This window comes from Cherax quadricarinatus, chromosome 86 (genome assembly GCF_038502225.1).
Source record: "Cherax quadricarinatus isolate ZL_2023a chromosome 86, ASM3850222v1, whole genome shotgun sequence".
Classification (NCBI taxonomy): domain Eukaryota; kingdom Metazoa; phylum Arthropoda; class Malacostraca; order Decapoda; family Parastacidae; genus Cherax; species Cherax quadricarinatus.
In genome coordinates, this window is record NC_091377.1 from 8,946,144 (window position 1) to 8,959,363 (window position 13,220).

The window sequence follows — 13,220 nt, forward strand, 5'->3', positions numbered from 1 at the left end:
CTTCCCCATGGATATAAAAGGAAAAGTAATAAGAACAAGAACCATTAAGATAAAATAAAAGAAAACTCAGATTTTCTTTTTTTTTTTTTCAACAAACCGGCCATATCCCACCAAGGCGGGGTAGCCCAAAAAGAAAAACAAAAGTTTCTTTTTTTAAATTTAGTAATTTATACAGGAGAAGGGGTTACTAGACCCTTGCTCCCGGCATTTTAGTCACCTCTTACAACACGCATGGCTTACGGAGGAAGAATTCTGTTCCACTTCCCCATGGAGACGAGGAAATAACCAAGAACAAGAAATAGAAAGAAAATAGAAGAAAACCCATAGGGGTGTGTATATATATGCTTGTACATGTATGTGTAGTGTGACCTAAGTGTAAGTAAAAGTAGTAAGATGTACCTGAAATCTTGCATGTTTAAGAGACAGAAAAAAGACACCAGCAATCCTACTATCATGTAAAACAATTACAGGATTCCGTTTTACACTCACTTGGCAGAATGGTAGTACCTCCTTGGGTACTACGTGATGGTGGATGCATATACTTTTCCCTATCAATTTATATGGAAGATCAGTAACTGTAATTGTATAAGGGTTCAAGGTATAAAATAATTAGAGTTAAAAAAATGCAAGTGCTGTGTTGTCTAATATGAAATGCTCAGCTTACTATTCATATAAAATGCAATACAGTGGACCCTCAACCAGCGATATTAATCCGTTCCTGAGAGCTCATCGTTAATCAAAATAATCATTAGTCAAGTTAATTTTCCCCATAAGAAATAATGGAAATCAAATTAATCCGTGCAAGACACCCAAAAGTATTGAAAAAAAAAAATTTTACAACATGAAATATTAATTTTAATACACACAAACTGAAGAAGACATGCACAGTTACATGACACTTACCTTTATTGAAGATCTGGTGATGATTGATGGGATGGGAGGAGGGGAGACCGTTGATCTTAGTGTTTAGAAGGGGAATCCCCTTCCATTATCACTTGAGGTAGCAAGTCTTTTTCTGGGGTTACTTCCCTTGTTCTTTTAATGCCACTAGGACCAGCTTCAGAGTCACTGGACTTCTGTTGCACAACATATCTGTCCATAGATACCTGTACCTCTCGTTCCTTTATGACTTTCCTAAAATGGTTCACAACATTGTCAGTGTACAGGTTGCCAACACGGCTTGCAGTAGCTGTGTCAGGGTGATTTTCATCAAAAAAGGTTTGCACTTCAAGCCACTTTGCACACATTTCCTTAATCTTAGAAGTAGGCAACTTCTTCAATTTCTCTATCCCCTCCTCCAAAGCAGTTTCCTCAGGTCTGCCCTCTTGCTGTTCAAGATGATCTAGCAGCTCATCAGTGGTTAGTTCTTCATTGTCCTCCTCCATCAGCTCTTCCACATCCTCCCCACTAACCTCCAACCCCAAGGACTTCCCCAATGCCACAATGGATTCCTCAACTGGCATAGGATTCTCAGGGTTAGCCTCAAACCCTTCACAATACCTTTTGTCTACACATTCTGGCCACAGTTTTTTCCAAGCAGAGTTCAAGATCCTCTTAGTCACTTCCTCCCAAGCCTTACCTATAATGTTTACACAATTGAAGATGGTAAAATGATCTTTCCAAAACTCTCTTAGAGTCAGTTGAGTTTCTGAGGTCACTACAAAGCACCTTTCAAACATAGCTTTTGTGTACAGTTTCTTGAAGTTGGAAATGACCTGCTGGTCCATGGGCTGCAGGAGAGGAGTGGTATTAGGAGGCAAAAACTTCACCTTAATGAAGCTCATGTCCCTAGAAAGTTGCTCTGCCAAGTCTGAAGGATGACCAGGAGCATTGTCTAATACCAGGAGGCACTCTAATTTCTTTTCAATTAGGTAATTTTTCACATTGGGGGCAAATGCATGGTGTAACCAGTCATAGAAAAAGTCCCTAGTGACCCATGCCTTACTGTTTGCCCTCCACAGCACACACAAATTAGCCTTGACGACAATGTTTTTCCTGAACACTGTGGGAGTTTCAGAGTGATACACCAATAAAGGCTTCACTTTGCAATCACCACTAGCATTGGCACACATCAACAGAGTAAGCCTGTCTTTCATAGGCTTATGTCCTGGGAGTGCCTTTTCCTCCTGAGTAATGTACATCCTGCTTGGCATTTTCTTCCAAAACAGGCCTGTTTCGTCACAATTAAACACTTGTTCAGGTTTCAGTCCTTCGCTGTCTATGTGCTCCTTGAATTCCCACTTTGTGGTCCGAACTGGCAGCCTCACCATGCCTTGTCACACTATGAATGCCACTACGCTTCTTAAATCTCTCAAACCAACCTTTGCTGGCCTTAAATTCACTCACATCACTAGTTGCTGGCATTTTTTAATTAAATCGTCATGCAACTTCCTAGCCTTTTCACATATGATCGCTTGAGAGATGCTATCTCCTGCTATCTGTTTCTCGTTTATCCACACCAATAAGAGTCTCTCAACATCTTCTACCGCTTGCGATCTCAGTTTCAAAAACATAGTTGCACCTTTGGCAAGAACAGCTTCCTTGATTGCCGTTTTCTTGCCCACAATAGTAGCGATGGTTGATTGGGGTTTATTATACAACCTGAGCAGCTCAGAGACACGCACTCCACTTTCATCCTTAGCAATGATCTCTTTCTTCATCTCCATAGTAATTCTCACCCTTTTTGCTGTAGGGTTGGCACTAGAAGCTTTCTTGGGGTCCATGGTGACTTATTTTGCAGGTGCAATCACTACAAAGGCTGTGATAATATGAAATGTTCCAGTTGTATGTTTGGAAGCGACCGCGGTGGCTGGCTTGTAAACACTGGCACCCACGGGACTAGTGAGGCGCACTCATGCCAAAGTGGACGCGTCTTGTACGGAACGAATAGTGCTGGTCGGGTTTTTAAGCGCTAGTCGAGGCAAAATTTTTGCGTTAAAATGTATCGCTAGTCAGATTTATCGTTAATCGATGCCATCGCTGGTTGAGGGTCCACTATACTGTATTTTGCATTTTAATTTGTCACACTCTGTTTCTCTTGTTATTTTAGGATGTGAGTTGCAGCAGTGTTCATCTAGAGCTAACACAAGCATTGTCCCTGGTGCAAGGTCCTACTCTTTCTTCAAGCGGCCACCAAGACTGGAGCCTGCAACAACTTTTCTCAACTCAGCTGATTTATACATGTCCTTTGGCGTCAATGTCAAAAATCTATGTAGATGTTACTGGCAATAGAGTAAGTTGTCAATTCCATCTAGCTCTAAATAATTTCTTTTGTAGTGTTTTAAAATTTTTAACTCACTGGCTGTCTCCCACTAAGACAGGGTGACCCAAAAAAGAAACACTTTCACCATCATTCACACTATCACTGACTTGCCAGAGGCATGCAGATACCAAATTATTGAAGACTACTGTTGTTGCAGATCAGTGGACAGAGGATCAAGCCTCCACCACTCCTTGCACTTAATGACCTGCATTATATGGTCCAACATGCATTTATAAAATCCCTGATGATTATCCTTAATATATTAATAGAATGCAATACTGATAAGTTGATGAATTAGACACATGTGCAACACCTGGGTATTTATTCCATCTTCCTGCTTTTGCTTCAGCTTCATCATCATTAAGGTACTGAACACATTCTTCAAGTATGAGGGACTGATTGCCTTATCTTGTAATGTTTTCTACATATAATCTCAATGTTGAATTGTAAAAGCCACTGGCTAGCAAAACATCTTCAAAACAAAGGTACCTAGGTGTTGCATATGTATGATTTTACTTACCATTTGTGTTTCATCTGTATGACCATCCATCAGTATTATTGTATCACCTGTAGCCAAACTTCGTTCTTCAGTGTATAGTGCTGATCCTGTGTGCTAGGTTTCATAACAAAGTGAAGTGCATGATATTCTGTATTGATAAAGAAAACACTTTTTTTTTTCAGTGCACCGGCCATCTCCCACTGAGGCAGGGTGACCTGAAAAGAAAAACCAAAGTTTTCCTTTTTTTTGCAAGTAGTAATTAATACAGGAGAAGGGGGTTAATAGTCCCTTGCTCCTGGCATTTTAGTCGCCTCATACACTATGCCTGGCTTATACAGGAAGGATTCTTCTCCACTTCCCCATGGAGAAGTACTTTTTTTTTTTTTAACAAGTTAGCTGTCTCCCATTGAGGCAGGGTGACCCAAAAAGAAAGAAAATCCCCAAAAAGAAAATACTTTCATCATCATTCAACACTTTCTCCTCACTCATACATAATCACTGTTTTTGCAGAAGTGCCCAGAACAAAACAAGTATTTATATCTTGTTTTAATTTGTAGGATATGAAAAAGTTTACCTTGGACCCTGAGCCAGACATATTTGACGAGAGTGGTAGCGGACCTAGCCTTCGTCAGCTGGCTGTGTATGATGTTCAGGCTGCTCTGGCAGGCGACGGCTTCAACATTGAAGCGACTTACAAGTCTCGTCACATATATGGCATCATTCCGTCACCCCATTTGCATGTATCTCGGTTTATCACTGGTAAGAAAGCTGTTGTTGCATTGTTCTACTAAAGTGAAATTTGATGCTTTTTATAGTTTTAAGGGTATAATACATGGATGACTAAAGTGTAATGAACACCTGTCAATGCTCATTAATAACCCACATGGAGACAGAACCTCAGAAGATTAATTGATCTGTATACATATTTTGATCCCCTTCTGGGATCCTCTTCAGCAGATACACATGCACACTTGCAACCACAGTAACTTGAGATTAATTGCAAATAATTAAAAAAAAGAGTTTTTATGAGGATAGTGAGGCTCAGGTTAAGGTGTGTAGAAGAGAGGGAGATTACTTCCTGGTAAAAGTAGGTCTTAGACAGAGATATGTAATATCACCATGGTTGTTTAATGTATTTATAGATGAGGTTGTAAAAGAAGTAAATGCTAGAGTGTTCGGGAGAGGGGTGGGATTAAATTATGGGATATCATATACAAAATGGGAGTTGACATAGTTACTTTTTGCTGATAATACTGTGCTTATGGGAGACTCTAAAAGAAAAATTGCAAAGGTTAGTGGATGAGTTTGGGAGGGTGTGTCAAGGTAGAAAGTTGAAAGTGAACATAGATAAGAGTAAGGTGATGAGGGTGTCAAATGATTTAGATAAAGAAAAATTGGATATCACATTGGAGAGAGGGAGTATGGAAGAAGTGAATGTTTTCAGATATTTGGGAGTTGATGTGTCAGCATATGGGTTTATGAAGGATGAGGTTAACCATAGAATTGATGAAGGAAGAAAGGTGAGTGGTGCGTTGAGGGATCTTTGGAGACAAAAAATGTTATCCATGAAGGCAAAGAAGGTAATGTACAAAAGTATAGTGGTACCAACACTCTTATATGGGTGTGAAGCTTGGGTTGTTAATGCTGCAGCGAGGAGGCAGCTGGAGGCAGTGGAGATGTCCTGTCTAAGGGCAATGTGTAGTGTAAATATTATGTAGAGAATTCAGAGTGTGAAAATTAAGAGGAGGTGTGGGGTTACTAGAAGTATTAGTCAGAGGGCTGAAGAGGGGTTGTTGAGGTGATTTGGTCATTTAGAGAGAATGGATCAAAGTAGAATGACTTGGAGAGCATATAAATCTGTAGGGGAAGGAAGGTGGAGTAGGGGTCGTCCTCGAAAAGGTTGGAGGGAGGGGGTAAAGGAGGTTTTGTGAGGAGGAGCTTGGACTTCCAGCAAGCATGTGTGAGCATGTTAGATAGGAGTGAATGGAGATCAATGGTTTTTGGGACCTGATGAGCTGTTGAAGTGTGCGCAGGGTAATATTTAGTGAAGGGATTCAGGCAAAACGGTTATTTTAATATAGCTGGACTTAAGTTCTGGAAATGGGAAGTACAATGCCTGCACTTTAAAAGAGGGGTTTGGGATATTGGCAGTTTGGAGGGATATGTTATATATCTTTATATATATATACTTGTAAACTGTTGTATCTGGGTGCCTCTGCAAAGGCAGTGATTACGTGTGAGTGAGGTGAAAGTGTTGAATGATGATGAAAGTATTTTCTTTTTGGGTATTTTCTTTCTTTTTGGGTCACCCTGCCTTGGTGGGAGACAGCCGACTTGTTTTATATAATATATGCTTGTAAACTGTTGTATCTGGGTGCCTCTGCAAAGACAGTGATTATGTGTGAGAGGTGAAAGTGTTGAATGATGATGAAAGTATTTTCTTTTTGGGTATTTTCTTTTTGGGTCACCCTGCCTCGGTGGGAGACAGCCGACTTGTTGAAAAAAAAAAAGGTGAAATAAGACCTTTTAAATTATAGGGTTGTCTCACTGACAAGTGCTGTTGTATAAATAATGGAAAGAGTCATTAGATATATTTTAAAAACAATAACTTGCTGCCTAAAAAAATAAATTATAAAAAAGGCAAAAAATTCTGAAATTATCCTCATGGCTGATAGGAGGTGAAGAGAAGACATGAAAGGGTAAGATAAGATAGATAAAGAGGATTTCATTGCTCCATTAACACGAGAACAAAAGAACACAATTGCAAACTGAGAAAAAAAGCAGCACCAAGCAATTACTATATTTTATATCTGTTGTTGGCTCTGAGAATTATCACCTTTGCAGCCTTTAAATTGGAAAAAGCTATTGGGAAACAGCCCTTCAAGAGAGGTGCCCCAATTCTGGTGAAGGGTTCTTGATTTAAAGAAATGGAGCTTCCTTCTCTTTCCTTGTATTGACTCTAATTGCTTCCCATTCCCCGAGGTGCTCTATGACCCCTGCTGGTTTAGCTCTCCCCTATGAAATAATAATATAGGAAACACACAGGACAGTAAAGGTAAGTTTATACTCAATGTAAGATTTACCTGCCATCTTATATGTTTGTAAAATAAGTCCAATTAGCCTGACGTGAGTCCTGGAGGTGGGAAGTACAGTTCTTGCACTCTGAAGGAGGGGTGAGGATATTTGCAATTTTGAACTGTAGTATTGGTGCCCCTCTGGCAGGACAGTGATAGAGTCACTCTTTCTGACGACTTTTTTTTGGATATCCCAGGTTCTCTACACATATGCTGCTATGTATGATAATCTATGTAACTATATTTGCATATACCTGAATAAACTTACTTAATTTCTCACCCTACCTAGGTGGGAGACAGCCAGTTTGTTGAAAACAAAACCTGCAATCCTGCCAGAGTGCAGAGCTTGATGCTTCATGCTCCTGATGAAACAATAGAACCTCCCTGGGTAACAGCAGTTTATCAGCTTACAGTGTATGACCCTTGTGTGTTTAACACTTTTTTTTTCTCAACGACCTGGCTGTATCCCACCGAGGCAGGGTGACCTAAAAATAAATGTTTCCCTTTTTAAATATAGTATAATGTATATAGGAAAAGGGGTTAATAGCCCCTTGCTCCCAGCATTTTAGTCGCCTCTTACGACACACGTGGCTTATGGAGGAAGAATTCTGTTCCACTTACCCTTGGAGATAATGCTTAGTTATGATTATAATTATTATAATATCAGCTTTCCATTAGTAACTAGAAAATTTATCTTTGTAGATCCCACTTTGGTGTTAGAACACTGGAATGGGATCCGAGAGGAAGTAGTAGGTGCTACATCTACTAGAAATTTAAATAATGATATGACAAGTATTAAGTTGGAATTAGATTATATAAATTTGAATGTTTCAGTGACTGTACAAATAAAAGAGTGGAATATATTTATTATGTATGCAACTCAGGTACACTCTTGCTTATGGTGCTTGTAAATATGTAACTGAAATTAAATTTCTTCATATTTAACTAGAGCGTACTTTTTTTTTTAGCATAGGCCATTTCCCACCAAGGCAGGATGACCCGAAAAAAAGGAAATGTAAGGTTTTCTTCTGTTTTTACATTTAGTAACTTATACAGGAGAAGGGGTTACCAGTCCCTTGCTCCCAATCTTTCCTTGTCATTATAATATTTGATTTTGTCTTATTTAGGGTATGGACAGGAAGGTGGCAGCATTACAGTCAAATTCACCAACTCAGGATCCACTTCCCTATCTGTGGTGTATCTTGAGGTTCTTCCATGGTATCTGCGGCTCTTCCTCCATACCTCACATTCATACAGTCACACGAAATCTCGTAAGTACATAAAGACATAAAGGAGGAACACTGCAATAGGCCTGTTGGCCCATACTAGGCAGGTCCTTCACAAATCCAACCCACTAACAATAAATGCCACCCAAGTCTCACTCAAATCCAACCCCTCTCACTCATGTATTTACCCAACCTAAATTTGAAACTTTCCAAGGTTTTAGCTTCGATAACCCTACTAGGCGGACCATTCCACTCATCAGCTACCCTATTACCAAACCAGCACTTTCCCTTTATCCTTTCGAAATCTAAACTTGTCTAATTTGAATCCATTATTGCGGGTTCTCTCTTGGAGGAATATCCTCAAAACCTTATTTATATCCCCTTTGTTAATACCCATCTTCCACTTATACACTTCGATCATGTCTCCCCTCATTCTTCGTGTTACAAGTGAATGTCTTCAATCTTTCTTCATACGGAAGATTTCTAATGCTATGTATTAATTTAGTCATTCTACGCTGAATGCTTTCTAACAAATTTATATTCATTCTGTAATATGGAGACCAGAACTGAGCTGTGTAATCTAGGTGAGGCCTTACTAATGATGTATAAAGCTGTAATATAACCACTGGACTTCTGTTGCTTACACTTCTTGATATAAATCCCCATAATCTGTTTGCCTTATTATGTATGCTTAGACATTGCTGTCTTGGTTTAACCCTTAAACTGTCCAAACGTAGATCTACGTTGACGTACGTAATGCTCCAACCTTTATTTTCTCCATTTGAAAGCATGTGAAATTGGACATAGATCCACGTCTGGAGCACTACGCACATCAACATAGCTCTACGTTTGGACGGTTTAAGGGTTAAGGTTGCAGCTTACGATAACCCTGAAGTCCTTTCCACAATTTGTATGGCTAAGTTCTACGTTATTTAACCTATAAGTATACTAGGGTTATGGACACTCCAGAGCTTCAGAGCCTTGCATTTATCTACACCAAACTCCATCTGCCACTTTTCTGACCAGGAATTGAGTTTGTCTAAATCCTCCTGAAGTTCCGTGACATCTTTGTTTGAATCAATTATCATACCTATCTTCATATCATCGGCGAATTTGCTCACATCACTAGTAATTCCCTCATCAAGGTCATTAATATATATTATAAACAACAATGGGCCTAAGACTGATCCCTGTGTAACGCCACTTGTTACAGATCCCCACTCGGGTTTAACCCCATTTAAGCACATTCTCTGCTTCCTGTTGGTGAGCCATGACTCAATCCATGACAGCACTTTTTCCCCCAATGCCATGAGCTGCCACTTTCTCTAATAGTCTCTGGTGCGGTACTCTATCAGAAGCCTTACTAAAATCTAAATTAACAATATCGAATTCTTTATCATGATCAACAGCCTAAGTCTTATTAATATGTGTATTGAAATGTGTGCTAATAATTTTGTGTGCTGAAATTGCTAGACTCGTATACAGTGGTACCCCTAGTTTTGAACTTAGTATTTTATTCCAGAATGATGTTCGAGTGCCAATACCAAACGAATATGTTCCCATAAGGAATAATGTAAATGGACTAATCTAATAGATTAGTCCATTTCAGACCCCCAAATATCCACTTACAAACGCACTTACACAAATACACTTACATAATCGTTCGATTGGGAGCAATTCGAAACTCGGGGTACCACTGTATTGTATTTGTAAATGTAGTCATTGTGCACCTTTTACCATGATTTAATTAGTTTTTAGTGTACAAAGTAGATCCAGTATTGTACATAATTATATGCAGTATTCTCAGAGTGAGATAAGTCATTCCTATAATGTACATGTACGTATTAGTATAATGTATACAGTTTCTTCTCTGTCCACCACAATAGTCATTACTGGCCACTTACGCTTCCCCTTTCCTCCATTAATACACAAATAACCCACACAGTGAAGAAAGAAGCTGTTTCAGTCTGACTTGGATATTTAACTAGCATATGACTAGTTAATGGCCCAAGTCAGACCAAAACATCATAAGTTTCTTTCTTCTGCGTGCTGGTTATTTGTGTATTGTTCCAGTCATGGTATTGTGTTTTTTTGTTCTTTGGTTCTTTTGTTCTTTTGTTCTTTTATGTATAGTATATGCCATCAAATGTAAGACATGCTTTGAATTTGCTATCAGCAGTGTATATTTCAAAACTGGTGACTGCTCGAGACCGTGAGCAAGGATGGCTGTATGAGGCAGTGGTGGAGATTCCTGCAAGCTCAACCATAGAACTTAGCTTGGACTTCACAAGGGCTCTGCTTAAGTGGCTAGAATACCCACCAGATGCAAACCATGGGTTCTACATTCCTGCAGCAACCATCTCAGCAGTTCTTCCCACTCCAAGGAATGTTTCAGTAAACAGTCTGACATGTTCTACTCTTAAGGACAAGTAAGCTAAGCTTAAGATTCCATTATTTACTATATAAATGCATGTATTAACATAAACACATTCATCGTTTGATTCATATTAACCTCTGGATTTACTTGGGGAAAGGAATGTACGTAATTGGAAAATATAGCTTATTAAAGTGTGATAGAGAAAATCTTTGATTTTCAGATACATATACAAAAAGTTAAAAGTGAATAATCTGGTGATTAAAAACATTGAAGTGGGGCCAATGGCTGCAGGAACATTTGTTTACAAACAAATGGACCAAAAATGTTTCTTCTTAAATGGGTCTAACACACAGTTGTATACACTTGTAAGTGTGTTTTTTTTAGGTGCTCTTGTTGCCTGTGAGGTGTAGAATATACATTAAATGGTGAAGTAAACAGTGAGACCTAGGCAAACAGGAGAATATAAGTGTGTTATAAACAAAAAGAATAAAGGAAGTGCATAGAAAAGTGAAAGAGTTCTAAGGAGGAACTCAGTTCATCTGGCTCAACAATCACACACACGTACAGTATATATACGGCCTCTCCTCATTTAGTGACTTACTCGTTTACCGATGACTCTGACTTACAGTGGGCTCTTTGCCAATATGCATACCTAAATGACTTGACTTGGTTTGCATACCTAAATAATGTATATTAGAGCTGATTTTGTCTATTCCGTTTATTACAATATGCAGTGCATTGCTGTATGAACTTAGGAACGGCACTTCGTCGTTAAGTGAGGAGAGGTTGTATGTATGTATGTATGTATGTATATATATATATATATTTTTTTTTTTTCAACAAACCAGCCGTATCCCACTAAGGCAGGGTGGCCCAAAAAGAAAAATGTAAGTTTCTCTTTTTAAATTTAGTAATTTATACGGGAGAAGGGGTTACTAGCCCCTTGCTCTCGGCATTTTAGTCGCCTCTTACAACACGCATGGCTTACGGAGGAAGAATTCTGTTCCACTTCCCCATGGAGATAAGAGGAAATAAACAAGAACTAGAAAGAAAATAGAAGAAAACCCAGAGGGGTGTGTATATATATGCTTGTACATGTATGTGTAGTGTGACCTAAGTGTAAGTAGAAGTAGCAAGACATACCTGAAATCTTGCATGTTTATGAGACAGAAAAAAGGACACCAGCAATCCTACCATCATGTAAAACAATTACAAGCTTTTGTTTTACACTCACTTGGCAGGACGGTAGTACCTCCCTGGGCAGTTGCTGTCTACCATCCTACTACCTAGGATGTATATATCTTTTTCTTTTTTCTTTTAACACACCAGCCATATCCCACCGAGGCGGGGTGGCCCAAAAAGAAAAACGAAAGTTTCTCCTTTTACATTTAGTAATATATACAGGAGAAGAGGTTACTAGCTCTTTTCTCCCGGCATTTTAGTCGCCTCTTACAACACACATGGCTTACAGAGGAAGAATTCTGTTCCACTTCCCCATGGACGTAAGAGGAAATAAACAAGAACAAGAACTAGAAAGAAAACAGAAGAAAACCCAGATGGGTGTGTGTATATATATGTTTGTACATGTATGTGTAGTGTGACCCAAGTATGAGTAGAAGTAGCAAGACGTACCTGAAATCTTACATGTTTATGAGACAGAAAAAAGGACACCAGCAATCCTACAATCATGTAAAACAATTACAGGCTTCCGTTTTACACTCACTTGGTAGGACGGTAGTACCTCCCTGGGCGGTTGCTGTCTACCAACCTACTACCTAGGATGTATATATATATGTATATATGTATATATATATGGGGAAGTGGAAAAGAATCTTTCCTCCATAAGCCATGCGTGTCGTATGAGGCGACTAAAATGCCGGGAGCAATGGGCTAGTAACCCCTTCTCCTGTAGACATTTACTAAAAAAGAGAAGAAGAAAAACTTTATAAAACTGGGATGCTTGAATGTGCGTGGATGTAGTGCGGATGACAAGAAACAGACGATTGCTGATGTTATGAATGAAAAGAAGTTGGATGTCCTGGCCCTAAGCGAAACAAAGCTGAAGGGGGTAGGGGAGTTTCAGTGGGGGGAAATAAACGGGATTAAATCTGGAGTATCTGAGAGAGTTAGAGCAAAGGAAGGGGTAGCAGTAATGTTGAAGGATCAGTTATGGAAGGAGAAAAGAGAATAAGAATGTGTAAATTCAAAAATTATGTGGATTAAAGTAAAGGTTGGATGCGAAAAGTGGGTCATAATAAGCGTGTATGCACCTGGAGAAGAGAGGAATGCAGAGGAGAGAGAGAGATTTTGGGAGATGTTAAGTGAATGTATAGGAGCCTTTGAACCAAGTGAGAGAGTAATTGTGGTAGGGGACCTGAATGCTAAAGTAGGAGAAACTTTTAGAGAGGGTGTGGTATGTAAGTTTGGGGTGCCAGGTGTAAATGATAATGGGAGTCCTTTGATTGAACTTTGTATAGAAAGGGGTTTGGTTATAGGTAATACATATTTTAAGAAAAAGAGGATAAATAAGTATACAAGATATGATGTAGGGCGAAATGACAGTAGTTTGTTGGATTATGTATTGGTAGATAAAAGACTGTTGAGTAGACTTCAGGATGTACATGTTTATAGAGGGGCCACAGATATATCAGATCACTTTCTAGTTGTAGCTACACTGAGAGTAAAAGGTAGATGGGATACAAGGAGAATAGAAGCATCACGGAAGAGAGAGGTGAAGGTTTATAAACTAAAAGAGGAGGCAGTTAGGGTAAGATATAAACAG

The 13,220-nt window shown here is 39.1% G+C and overlaps 1 protein-coding gene across 1 annotated transcript in view; it reads left to right on the plus strand.

The window, feature by feature from the left end:
* LOC138855256 (GPI transamidase component PIG-T-like) overlaps positions 1-13,220 on the plus strand; it is a 32,326-nt gene that overhangs the window by 14,474 nt on the left and 4,632 nt on the right. Inside the window, exons 6-10 of the mRNA XM_070103702.1 lie at positions 3,050-3,232; positions 4,319-4,520; positions 7,963-8,106; positions 10,238-10,490; positions 10,659-10,803. Of these exons, the coding sequence (XP_069959803.1) occupies positions 3,050-3,232; positions 4,319-4,520; positions 7,963-8,106; positions 10,238-10,490; positions 10,659-10,803 (927 nt within the window). The remainder of the gene's footprint in view (positions 1-3,049; positions 3,233-4,318; positions 4,521-7,962; positions 8,107-10,237; positions 10,491-10,658; positions 10,804-13,220) is intronic.